General features: G+C 43.6%; 1 protein-coding gene across 1 annotated transcript in view; it reads left to right on the top strand.

The window, feature by feature from the left end:
* Positions 1-13,798, top strand: part of polrmt (polymerase (RNA) mitochondrial (DNA directed)) — a 42,190-nt gene that overhangs the window by 26,656 nt on the left and 1,736 nt on the right. Inside the window, exons 16-20 of the mRNA XM_013135120.4 lie at positions 5,055-5,107; positions 8,800-8,898; positions 9,164-9,236; positions 9,889-9,980; positions 12,283-12,356. Of these exons, the coding sequence (XP_012990574.1) occupies positions 5,055-5,107; positions 8,800-8,898; positions 9,164-9,236; positions 9,889-9,980; positions 12,283-12,356 (391 nt within the window). The remainder of the gene's footprint in view (positions 1-5,054; positions 5,108-8,799; positions 8,899-9,163; positions 9,237-9,888; positions 9,981-12,282; positions 12,357-13,798) is intronic.

Here is a 13,798-nt window from a genome sequence, read left to right as displayed (position 1 = left end):
TAGTTAGATGTTGAGTCATTACCTGTCTGGTGGAGTGTTATTCTGTTAACATGGTCGTGACAACGTTAGTTAGATGTTGAGTCATTACCTGTCTGGTGGAGTGTTGAGTCAGAAGGTCAGTCAGGAGGCAGGTGTTCTTCAGCCACATTGCGGTCATATCCACATCATTACAGTGTTTCTGATAGGAGGTGGAGAAAATACAGCATGATCACATAAGAATAGTTTGTATGTTTGGGCGCGTGTGTGTGTGTGTGTGTGTGTGTGTGTGCGTGCACGTATATGGACACACATTTGTATGAAATGTTCTCTTAGAGCTAGCTAAGTCGAGCAGCATTGATAACCAGTGTCTGAGTGCAGCTCTGATGGTGTAGCGTGATTGTGGTAAGTGCCCTCCCAGGAACGGAGGGGGGGACGTTGGTCTAGCCGCTCCTCATCAGCAGGTGATGGAGAGAGGCGTGGACAGATGGCTTCTGGGGGGGTTCTCTCTCTGTGGACACGATTTGTTTCTGTAGTGTGGGTCATCTATTTGCATCATGGGGCCAATATTAATTAAACACTAACCTTCCTCAAAGGTCACTCTTTCGCCACAACAGTCCAACGTAATTGGTTCAGTCGTCTTCTCCTTCCATAATTCAGTTTTTCTCTTGAATTTCGTGCGGATGTGTTAAAGGGTAGAAGATAATCTACTCAAAATGACCTGTACACAAATAAAATAAACAGGAAGAGGTGAGCAATAGAGAGGAGCATACCGTAGTCACCCAGTGGAGCGAGGTGGGGGAGGCGATGAGAGGTTGGAGGAAATGACGATGGTGAGCGATGGAGAGTGTGGACATGCATCAATAGCGCTGCCTAACGGAACTGTGGGCCTCTAATCAAATTAAGCTTCAATTTTTCCCTTTCCACTCTCGCCAGGCAAGTTAGGCATCAAGTGAAACCAGAGGAGTGAATGCACCGGAGAGAACAGGGATGGATTGAGAGATTATGGTGCAACTCTTGTGCTTTTGTTACCCAGAAAGAGTGATTTCCCCAGAGGGCCAGCTGCTCATCCTCAACTGACCTTGCTGAAACCCAAAGGCTCTGTGGTCCCACTCTTAAAAACCCAAAGCATCTGTGGTCCCACTCTTAAAAACCCTCTTCATGTTTGACTTTCAGAGACTGCGTTACTCAGCTCTCTGGTCCCTCTGAACACAGTTTTGAGGAAGACTTTTTGCTTTCAAGCTAGAAAATGACACGTTGCCATCATAAAATATTCTAGCTACTCAATTCAAGATGAGCATGCTGGTGGAATATGCTCTATAACATACAGAGGATCCGAATGATTTATTTTTAATTGTTAATTATTTGGTAATGCAGTACTCTAAATGTTCTCTCTAACTCCCGGAGGGGGGGGGGCTTAGTCATTGAGAGTATGGTGGCAGAAAAGGTCAGTGAGAGTATGGTGGGTAAATAATTACACAGTTTTATATCTCGTCTGACCACAGCGATCAATTAGCTGAGTGAGTGACACAGCTCGGCAACGAAAAGTAAAGCACTGGGCTGGAGGCGGGGCAAAGCTAGACATTTACAGATGACTGTTATGGTAGGAAGTGCCACAAAAGAGAGTCCGTCGTTTTGAAAGACTGCTGCATTGGATCAAGGGCCGGTTGGTCATGTTAGGGGCCAAATCTATGACACTCACTGTCTCTTAAGGACAGGCTAGGACACGCCCCTGATTTGGAGCCCTTACCGGACCCCTCCCTGCTGGGTTAGGGTTAAAGCCCCGGCTTGTGTTGCAAGGTAAACCGCCTCAACTAGTCAAAACAAACATTATCAGCTATTTTTTGTGAGGTCCATTTCATGATCATGGCCTTGCCTCAACATTAGCATGTTCGGTAGAGTCAAAGAACGATGTGTCTGTAACTCTAAGAAGCTCTGTATAAGATTGTCTGCTAAATGATTCTAATGGAAATGTATCCGCTGATTCACATTCACTTAACCAGGAAGTATTTTCTTGGACATACATGTTGGGAGGAGAGCGCACACAGTGATATGTGATACATGCTAATATTATGTATTACAGTGTGTAGTGATATGTGGTACTAATTGTTATATCTGTGATGTGTAGGGGTTTAGCCTAGCTATATTGAGATGAATGAAATATCCAGATCACCCTGGATAGGAGCATCTGCTCAATGATTAAATAGTAATTTACTGAATATGTAATGCAGCTTATTATATATTTTAATTAATATCTCAATGCAGCATGTTGAGGTTTCGGTCCCATGTTTCACGAGATGTAAACGATCACAGACATTTTCCATACGTACCAAAAGATTGTTCTTTCTAAAATGATTTGCTCAAATGTGGACATCTCTGTTAGTGATAATTTCTCCAAAATATTCCATCCACCTTACAGGTGTGGGATACCAATGAGCTGATTAGACAAGCGTTACATAGGTTTGCCTGGTGCTAAAAGGTCACTTTCCGACACAATGCCACTGATTTCCCTCAGCTCAAGAATTTCTGCACAGAAACCATCTCAGGGAAGGTCATCTGTATGCTGTGGGGGTTTGGACCTGTCGGTAGTTCAGCATCAGAATGGGCAAATGTTTACCTTCGTGGATGAATCCTGGTTTCAACAGTACCGGGCAGTAACTCTGTAAAAACATAGAAAGTGTTGCATGTTACATATAAAATTGTGTTCAGTGTGAGTTTTTATTTTGGCTGTTTGGTTCCCAGGAAGAGCGGCCACTGCTTTGGCAGTATCTAATGGGGATTCTGAACATGCTGAATGTGGATGTGGTGTCCAAAGCTAGACATTTCATTACATGCTAACACATTGACAATATGGCAGAAAATGGACAATAATAGAGTTGTGCATTGAGTTAATCCTGTCTCAAAAACAACACCCTGAGGTGATGTGGTGGAGATTGGAAAGGACTTTCTGTCACAATGATGAACTCATCTCTCCTTTCAACTTATCTTAGAGAGTGATGGAAGGAATTTCGCCACACATTTCGTGCTGAAGGGAATGTATTGCCTTGTCTGTTGACCTGTATGGTTGATTCTGTGATCAATCAGTGTGAAATTCGGTGTGCCCTCGAGCCATTGACAGTCATTGTCAGTTGGGAGCTAGCTTGTTAAATGCGTAGCGATGCCTGCTTGTCACTGTGGAATTGGACTTACCTCCATCTGTTTCACCAAACATAAAGAGCTGACCAGGATTGTATTCATTAGGCACAATATGGAATAAAATTGGGAGGCATTATGTAAACCTGTCCAATAAGAAATGCTTGTTTTCTCTTTCTCAATGTTTCATTCAGTGTTTCCCTCAATGAACGGCATCTAGACTTTCCTTACACATTTCCATTCATCAAAGGTATTGCAGGCTTTTGTCCTCTGGTTCTCGACCAGAAGCATGAATTAATAAAAAAACAAAAGCTACAGTATATAGTTTAAAATCTGGGGTTTATTTTGTAGTGTTTTAAGTGTTCTCAGTGCTTTTGATTATTTATTTTTTACTGGTGGTCGTGAAACATTTCCTACAATGCATGCAGCACTTACTTTAAAGAGCCTTGAGTCAGTCGGAAGAATAAGTAGTTCCCTTCATTAAGTGTAGACAGTTGGAGACACAAGCAGAGAGAATGACAAACCGACAGACAGACTTTCCTGAAAACCGCAGTGGGTGAGAATCAGGAGTATCTTGTATTTGAGTCATGTTAGTGTGCTGTGCTGTGGAGGGATGTCTGCTGTCTGAAGCTGGTCTCATCTGTTGTTCATAGACGTTTTCATTGCACATTCCAGCTGCCGGTGTGGGAGCCTGTATAAATGAGAGGACTACTTGACTGCTTTGGCAGTCATGTGGCTGGATGTGGTGTGCAAACAGTGAATCATCAGATTCCAAGCTCCCGAAATGTTTTGCCTTGATGGGCATCACTGAACTGGTAACAGATGAGAGAGTCATGGCTAAAGCGATGTCCTGATACCTTCTATTTACTCCATTCCTGTCACTTTGCTGTACATTTGGGTGGCGTTACTCCATTTGCAGATATCTTTGATTGTTCTTTCTGTGGGTGTATGTTCGCATCCAGTTCTGTATTAAGTTGTTCTCCTATTAATGGGGCCTGATAGTCATGAATCTTAGTGAATGAATAGAGCCTCACCAAACACACATGCACACTAGTCCACCCTTGTGTTCCATCTCTCAACCTATCCTCAGCACATCAGGTATCCCTTTCTGCTGTGTTCTGGCCTATCCCTCTGATGCACCTCTATCTTACGTCCCTGTCCCATCTGAGTACACTATCACCTTGAGCATGACACGTCTTCCGCTGCTCTGTTTTAGATCATGCGCAGGGGGAGACGGTCACTAATCTGAGCTGTAATGTGATGGAGGCACTCAGTGTCATGACAGTGTCGTTATGGAGAGCAGACCGTCATACACAGTTCACTGACAAAATGGCTTCCGTTACAGCGTACAGAGTCAAAAAATGGCTTCTACATGGCCTGAGTGAAAATGCTCTCTTTTACAGCAGCTACTGTAGCTTTTTTTTGTGTTGTTGAGCTGTTAAGAACTGGTCAGGATAACTAGTAAGGCAGCACTTTCCAGAGCTTTCTTTTCTGGGGACCACCCAATTACTCTGCTCTTGCAGTTTTTTTTCACATAAAATGTATTTATTTATAACTTCATAATTGTCCTGGCTGTTATTTTGTATAATGCAGTCACAACTGCATTACCTGAATGTTTGAATGTTAGCACAAGTCAGGCTTTACCAGTCATTGATAACTTGTGTCACTGTCACCTCAGTTGTTGCTGGGTAGGTGGGTGTGTGGGCTGGGAATCAGGGGATACCACTTGTAGGTCAAGGACAGGCATCCAATCAGATTGAATTCCATATTTAATCTTCAATTTGTTAGAAATGTCAGCTGGAAGGAATACCACAGCCCTGTTGGCTTTGTCTTTGTGTGCTGCATGTATATTACTAGTGTCTCCACCCCCATTATCTTTGACTGTTTCACTGAGTGGAATAACATCAGAAATAACTCACTGATGTGTTCATTCTTTTCTACTGCAGCTGAAGAACCAAATACAGGACCTGAGTCTTCAGATCTCCCACGATTCTAAACAGTAAGTTCCTCTGACTCCAGTTCTTCTCTCTGACCCCAGTTCTTCCCTCTGACTCCAGTTCTTCCCTCTGACTCCAGTTCTTCCCTCTGACTCCAGTTCTTCCCTCTGACTCCACCAGGGTCAGACTGACATTCAGGCCCTGTATGAAAACAATGTCAGATTCCAAGTGTCTGACTCCTAATGTCTTCATCTCCTTTATCACCCTGTCGCCAGGGGACTTTGGATGGTTACTTAACGTTTATGCAACAGAGCTTGATTTTTATTAATCTACTGTGTGAAATAATAGGAATGCATTTTTATATGATCAGCCCTTTCCTCTCTCCGTATGTATGTAAGGTCCCTTAAGTATTGAATTTCAAGCGCAGATTTATCCACAGAGAACTCATGGAGCCTTTTTAAAGCCTTAGGCTTGGTAAGGAAATTAGATATTTGTCAGTTTGTACACCATATTTTACCCAACACAACAAAATTGAAGAGGGATTGTTACCCATGGATGGAAACAATACCAGACAATATCTCTCTAACCCTCACCAGTCTATTCCCTTCATTACTGATATTTTTCCAAATATCATTACTTGCCTTAAATGCTATTTTCTATGCAATCAAATGTTAAAATAAAATCTATCAAATGTTAAATCTAAGTAGTCAAAAAAAAGTGTCATAAAAGCCAATGACGTCTCAAAGCGTGCATGATTCTTTTCATATTTACATGCTTTATCAGTAACTGAACCACTTTATTTAAAAATATATTGACAAGCCTACATTCAAACTGCTTCTCCAAAGCTTGTATGCATCAGAGATATGAAACACACTGTGTTGTTCTGAATGGCCCAGAAAAGTTCGGTTCTAGCACCCCATTTTGTAAGAAGCCGCGATCTGACGGTGGTGTGAGAACAGAAAAAATACGTATGGAGTGAAGCACTGGCATAATCCTATGAGTAAATGTACCTCACATCAGAATTGACCATATAGCTGGAGACACAAGTCCAAATGTATGCTTCAGTTGCTTTTCAAGAAAACTGTGAATGTTCCAGTGTCCAGATTGCACCTTTTGAAAATGGTCTTGGAAACTCATAGCAAAACCTAATAATTTCATGATCATTTCCCCTTGATACAGTTGTTTTAAGAATAATGTTGAACAATCCAGCTTAAAAAGCCTACCTGAACATACAGATTGGAATCATACACGTATTAAGCAAAAATATTAATGTTAACAGTAAAAAGGTAATGTATTAAACATTTGACTTCTAACATTAAGTTCATTCTGCAAGGCATTTAAATGAAGACAAGTGAGCCAGCTCCACTATCAGCTGTACCTTATAACATAAGTCAAATATCCATGTATACAGTATGCTGTGGATCTTGGGCAGTTGCTTGTCCCCCATACTTTCCTCCTGACTTCTATCTAGTGATCTTTTTATAATCCGTCTACAATACCTTTTTCCAGAACTCTGCAGTCTATTTTAGGGTAATTAGCAAACTGTAACCTGGCCATCCAACCAGGCCATATGCGATTTCCGAAGTCACCAGGGCTTTTCTTCTTTTTAAAGGTGATTCAAACTGTTTATGTTTGTTTTTTAGCTTTTCTTTACATTTCAGCCTCAAAATGGTGTCCTTGGCTTTAATTGACACCTCTTTGGGCCTCTTGTTGATAAATGCCAGAAGCAGACTCCAAAAGCAAACACAAGAGACAGCTCTCTAATTTCAACTCAAAAGATGACAGAACCTGACTAAACAGAAACCCCATTCACTCAATACTTTTGGAGCCCTGAAATAGGAGGACTATGTATACAAAGTGTTGTCTTTTCTAAATGGTGAAACCAATACAGTGCCTTTATAAAGTGTTCAGACCCCTACGCTTTCTCCATGTTTTGTGCTGTGGCTAAATTTGTAATTGGTTGAATACATTTGGTTTTGTTATCAGTCTACACACAATATCCCATAATGACAAAGTGAGCCCATGTTTTTTTTAAATGTGAGCCGTGGGCTGACCGATGTGTCTGGGCTTGTTGGAGGCTGTAGGATGTGTCCTGAGCCAGGCCCTTTCGCCACTGGGCTTCTGCTGTGGTCGGTGACTGGCTCAGTATCTCAGAGCCAAGTCCCGTGCTCCCAACTGTGATGTGAATGAATTTAGATTTTAGAGAAATTGACTGACAGAGACAGACAGAAAACAAGTGACGGAGGGAGACAGCGAGACAAGCTGGCCTCTGCTTTCCTTGGGTAGAGTGGCATTTGGGCTAAAATGTCATCATTGAATGATCTGCTTCGAGGGCTGTGGAATGTGTGATTAGCATCAGAGATTGTTACCCTGGTGCCCTGTGGTTTAGTTCATTATTTGATAATAAGGGCATTATAAACGGGTGTTTGGTTTCCAACATTTGCAATGACCCTGCACCTTGTACAGCACTGAGTTGCTGTACATTTTGGCGGTCTATTGCTAAGTTTAAAGGAATGCAAATGTCTGCCAGTGAAATGGAAAGGTAGACTCCCTCTTCACGCCGCTGACGTCGGTATCGCACGCTATGTCCGCGCTGACAGACGTGCACTCGGTCCCTGGCTACGTCGGCCAGCTGCGTTGGGAGTGGAGCAGAGCTTCTCTTTAATTGGCACTGGGCTGTGGACTCCTGTCTGGTCCCTCTGCGGGGTGAGGAGGCCTGGGCCTTGTGACATCCATTACTGGGAGGCTTTGAGAGAGGGTGTGCGCGTGTGTCGGTCTGTGCGCGTGCATCACTTTCAGCGACCGCAGCGGTGTTTCCTTCCAACATTACCGCGGAGCTCAGCATTTCCTTCTCTCTGCTGATTTCCCCAGCTTTCATCTCCTGTATACACACACACACACACCACACATTTACACACGTGTACATAGTCTTTTTATAGGCCTAATTACAGTTAAAAAGGCCCCTGTTAGGTCGCATCAATAAGTGATGGATGTAGTGGTTGGCTGTGTGTTCTCTGGCCTCGGCCGTCTCTCCGGCACTCTCCTCACACTCAGGCCGGAGACAGCTCTTGAGTCAATATTGGAAACGCTTTCAGCTGAGTTCACGACGTTTTTCTCATTCCTCCTAGAAAGAAATTGGTACGAAAGTAAACACCAAGTTACCGCTAAGCACTGATACGGCTTTGTCTGTTATCTCCGCTGTGCCGCCCGCTGCCAGACAGACAGCCTTACCGGGCTGTAGGGTTGACGCCTGTGTAGCTGGCGTGCCGGTGTGTGCCTAAGCGGCTGGGCGCGGTACAACCCGTCTGTACTCCATCCCCATTAACGGTGCGCTGGAGCAGAGAATTGGGAAAGCAAGGGGCCCAGGCTAATGAGGATCGTTTGTGCGTATACAGATTGGGTAAGGGCTCCTTTTCAGCAGAGGTCAATACATATTTACATATCTTCCAACATTTCAGTTGGAAGGTGTTGGCTGAAACCACAACTGAGCCTGAGAAATGTTTTTCTTCTCAGCAACTCCCAATTAGTCGGAAGCTTACACAGGACGTCTGAAGGATGTGACAATACTAGTGAAGTTGTGTTTTACAGCATGTCGTCTTTGTCGGTTGAACATATGTTCATCATTGCACGGATTCGTTGACTCAGACACAGGCTGGCACCTGTGTTGGCGTGCGGCTGTCTGTTTGGTTGTCTGTGTGTCTTATCTAGTGGTTATGTTCTGTTGTAAGTTATAACCACCTGTTTCTCACCTCAGGAGGCCAGACACTGTAAAACAGAAGAATGCCTTCCCTCCGAACTTCATCCACTCTCTGGACTCCACCCATATGATGCTGACTGCTCTCTACTGCTACAGGTGGACTAAATACTAAATACTGACCTGTGCTCAAATTCCCTGCCACGCGTTTCAGTGCACACACTGTCTGCTCTCTGGAGCCTTCTGAATTCTCCCATCTGAAGACCCTCTGGTCCCATAAAATGTGGTCATTGCATGTCAGATTGATTCCTGCCTTTGTATGTCTCACAGGTTTTGCTGTGTAACAGCAGATTCCTCTATGATTTCCTTCCACCACCTCTGATTCCTTTCTTTCTCTCTCTCTCTCTCCTGTGTGCTCCACCAGCGCCGGTCTCACATTCGTCTCTGTCCACGACTGCTTCTGGACCCACGCCATTACAGTCGACACTATGAACAAGGTACTGATGTACTCTAACGTCTTCGTTTTCTTTTGTCGCCGTCATCATTTGAACTGTAAGATTGCACTCAGCTCCTTCTGGTCAGGTCTGCTGTTATACCACCCTTGGGTAATTTCCTGTCTAAAATCAACATTTTCAGAATCTCTGAAAAAAGAAATGGAGACAATGTTAAAAATGGCTGGACACTTGTTGTCAACAGAAACTATTGACGTGTTGTTTATTTGCCCAGTCGCCAATGATGAGCATTGATGCATCTTTTCACAGTATGGGTATTTCTTGTGATGTTTAAATCCCAACATGCTCTTTCCTCATTACACAGCCAATTGAACACGAAGGCAAAGGGCAGAGCTCTAAATAACTTGTTCAGTGCCTCAAAATATGACATGGGATTTTATGATACCCCTTCTTCAGTCATGCATTAAATTGTCTGCATAAATGAATGGCCCCAATCACTCTTGCTTGTCTGCTATTCCCATGCTCCATTCTCCTCGTCTTTTCCTGCTGTCCCCTCCTTCCGGTTTAGGAAGTTCATTTCAGACGGTTTTATCAACCTAGTTTAGATCACCCCTATTCACACGATATAAACAGGCCGTAGAGGACGAATGGAATGCAGTAGACTGACTGGAAGTGTGGTACTCTTTTGGGTTGCCAGGTTTGCCGGGAGCAGTTTGTGGCACTGCACAGCCAACCTATCCTTCAAGAGCTGTCCAACTTCCTACTGCAGAAATACTGCTCTGTACCACCGTAAGTCTCTACACATTCAACACTGGCAGTTTCGTTTTGCTTTATTTTTGCACACAGTTGCAATAAGATAGAAGGGAAAAGTCCGTTTAGAAGGACAAAGGGCTGGTGAGGAAGAATGTGGCCTATTTCTTGTGACCAGAACATGTTGTGAGACAATACTTAACGTTCACATGGTGGAACTACTCAATGCCTCCCCGCTGCCACTCAGTCTTGTTTAGTCACTGACAGTCTGCACTTGCACTCGCTAGGTTTCAGTTGGTCACAGATATTCAAGCCAGTGTTCTAAAATCTGCTTAAGAAAAGGTGAATTTTCCCCATTATTTCTGTATGTATTCCACAATAATGTCTTGCAAAAAATGGAAAATGTAGAATGATGTGATGTCTTAAGACAAATGCAAGGTACTTTTTTGTGCAGGTTTTTCTGTTTTCTCTCCCTAAGCAAAATTAAGCAAGATTAAGCCTAATGGTGGAATAATGATTGAAAATGAGTGTGTTGTTAGCCTGGTCAATTAAGGATAATTTTTTCTTTTTAAATATTGTACTGAATGGTCTCTATAAGCCTGGACAAGCCATAGCTGTAGTAGGTATGCATGGTCAAGCTTAGACAATTTGAACACTTTAAAACTAAACATAGATTAGGAGGGCTTTAAAACTGAACATAGATTAGGAGGGCTTTAAAACTGAACATGGATTAGGAGGGCTTTAAAACTGAACATAGATTAGGAGGGCTTTAAAACTGAACATAGATTAGGAGGGCTTTAAAACTGAACATAGATTAGGAGGGCTTTAAAACTGAACATGGATTAGGAGGGCTTTAAAACTGAACATGGATTATGAGGGCTTTAAAACTGAACATGGATTATGAGGGCTTTAAAACTTAACATAGATTAGGAGAGCTTTAAAACAGAACAGAATACCAGATCCTGGACCAGGGCACTAAAACACATGTGCCAAGAGTGTCACTCCAGGGTATTTGCCTCGGCACACCACAGTCTTGGATTAAAAAAGTAAAATTACAAATATTCATTTCAATGTCATTTTTTAGCTTGTTAATTTGTGTGTGTGGTTGTTTTTTTCACTAGTTTTAAAAACTGGAGAACGTGATTGAAATTGCAAAAGAATATAGTTTTGTTTTGCTGAAGGGTCAAGCTGTTTGGCCTCTCGGTTGTGATAAATGTTGTTTGTCGGATCTCAAGTGTACAACGTTAATTTTGAACAAGACAAAACTTGAAAGATAAGGCAGACAGGGCTGATTGAAATCATGAGGACAGTCGCTGCGTATAAAATGCAAAGCAAAAGGAAATCACTCAACAGAGGAGAGCTACACTTTTATAATGGGGATTACATCAAGGTTTTCCTGTCCAATTTGGAGGCTTGATGGAGTATCTAAGACACAATCATCTAAAATAAATAAATGCACCTGTGTACTTGATAAGAGTATGAATGTTAAATATATCCAATTGGTCCAAACAATAGCATGCATTAACCAAATCCAATGTTAATCATCTTTAAGAAACAAAATGTTGGTCTATTAAAGCTGCTAAAATAGGGACTGAATACCGACAAGTAACTGGTGCATTGAACACATTGTCAGATCTACACACATGGGGCCTTGAAATAAAATACAAAAATACAGTGGTTACAATAATGAGGTAGCCTGCAAAAGAAAACCCTGCCCATGCTTTTTAAGTCTGTGCTGGATTCAGCCTCTTGTCTCATGAGCCTTGCCTCATACCATGCAGATAAATGTCGATCTATTGGGGTTGTGCTCCATGACAATAAATTGACAGCATCTCTCTTTGGTTTAGCCTGGCAGGCAGTTAGACGTGTGGATATGAAAATCAGAACTGTCACGCATATCAGTAGAAATGGTCGGATAAATAGTAAATTGGCACAAAAAACTTGACCGACCCTTTTCCTAGACTTTAGCTTTAAAGCCCAACGTGTTTTAAAAGCTCAACAGACCACTCATAGTTTTCGCGGTTGCTTGTCATTCAGCATCCTTTTTCCCACAGTTATCCCCTGGTGGTGGGTTAAGCGTCCCTGGTATCCACACTGCTCCCTCTGTGCAGTAATTGGGCGTTTGAGGCCAGCCCCTCACCCAGCGTGCCAAGGCTCTGGGAGGTCATTATCCCCTAGGGGGCCAGTCCAGATGAGGCAGAGAGGAAGGCTGAAGCTCGGGGACATGAGGCTGAGCCACCTGCACCGCGGTCCTGCTGTGCTTAATGACAGGGACTCCTGCCCAGCCTCTCAACACAACAACTACATAAACACTGTAACCTTGTCATCCCTTCTCCTCCAGGAACGAGGTCAACAACAAGAAGATTCAGGAGTACCGGAGGATGTTGTTGTTGCTGGCCAAAGTGCCCCAAACGGGTCAGTATATGTCTGCCTCTACATCACTCTCTTTCTCTACACATCCATCTCTACATCAGTCTCTCTACTCCTCCATCTCTACATGTCTCTCTCTCCACACCTCCATCACTCTCTCCTCACCTCCATCTCTACACCTCCATCACTCTCTCCACACCTCCATCTCTACACCTCCATCACTCTCTCCACACCTCCATCACTCTCTCCACACCTCCATCACTCTCTCCACACCTCCATCACTCTCTCCACACCTCCATCTCTACACCTCCATCACTCTCTCCACACCTCCATCTCTACACCTCCATCACTCTCTCCACACCTCCATCTCCACACCTCCATCACTCTCTCCTCACCTCCATCTCTACACCTCCATCACTCTCTCCACACCTCCATCTCTACACCTCCATCACTCTCTCCACACCTCCATCTCTACACCTCCATCACTCTCTCCACACCTCCATCTCTACACCTCCATCACTCTCTCCACACCTCCATCTCTACACCTCCATCACTCTCTCCACACCTCCATCTCTTCACACCCATCACTCTCTCCACACCTCCATCTCTACACATCCATCACTCTCTTCACACCTCCATCTCTACATCATTCTCTCTACTCCTCCATCTATACATCACTCTCTCTCCACACCTCCATCTCTACACATCCATCACTCTCTCCACACCTCCATCTCTACATGTCTCTCTCTATCTACACCTCCATCACTCTCCACACCTCCATCTCTGCATGTCTCACTCTCTCCACACCTCCATCTCTACATGTCTCTCTCTCTCTACACCTCCATCACTCTACACTCCTCCATCTCCCTCTCACTATCTCTCTACACCGCTGTTCCTATGCCTTTCTCTGTATCATTTTACATCATTCACCTTCTACACCCCTTTCTGCAGCTCTTTCTTTATCTCTGTCTTTCTCAATCTCTCTGTCTACATCTGTCTATATGCAACCTGTGTTTTGGGTCCTTCAGATTCCAAGTCTAATCCCCACAACCCAGAGGATGATTGATTAGAGAGTCTGTTGTTCAGTCAGCACCACATCCCTGTGCCAGTTAGTCATGGAGCAGGCTTTTGTGGTTACACAACCTCCCTTTCTACACATGTGTAGCAGCTGTTTGACACCGGCAGCAGAACTGCATAAAATTGATTACCATCCATTGTCTTTCCCATCCACCCTCCATGCATAATCTGCTTCATGGCCAGGCAGGTGTGGTGGTCTGCTTTGTGTCCAGACCACACAGAGGCCATCACCACGGTAAATCCTGACCGTCCTCTAACAGGATGCCGAAGACTAATACAAGCTAGACCTTATCCAGACTCTTTGAGTGTATCACTCCTCAATGTTAACAATGAGCAGGTCCTAAGGAACAGTTTGCAATAGAGAACAGTGTCAGCTGAGTTGGGCCATTGGACATCTGTTAGAATGTGAC

The sequence above is a fragment of the Esox lucius genome, chromosome 8, assembly GCF_011004845.1.
Source record: "Esox lucius isolate fEsoLuc1 chromosome 8, fEsoLuc1.pri, whole genome shotgun sequence".
NCBI classification, from domain to species: domain Eukaryota; kingdom Metazoa; phylum Chordata; class Actinopteri; order Esociformes; family Esocidae; genus Esox; species Esox lucius.
This window is presented reverse-complemented; position numbering and strand designations above follow the sequence as displayed.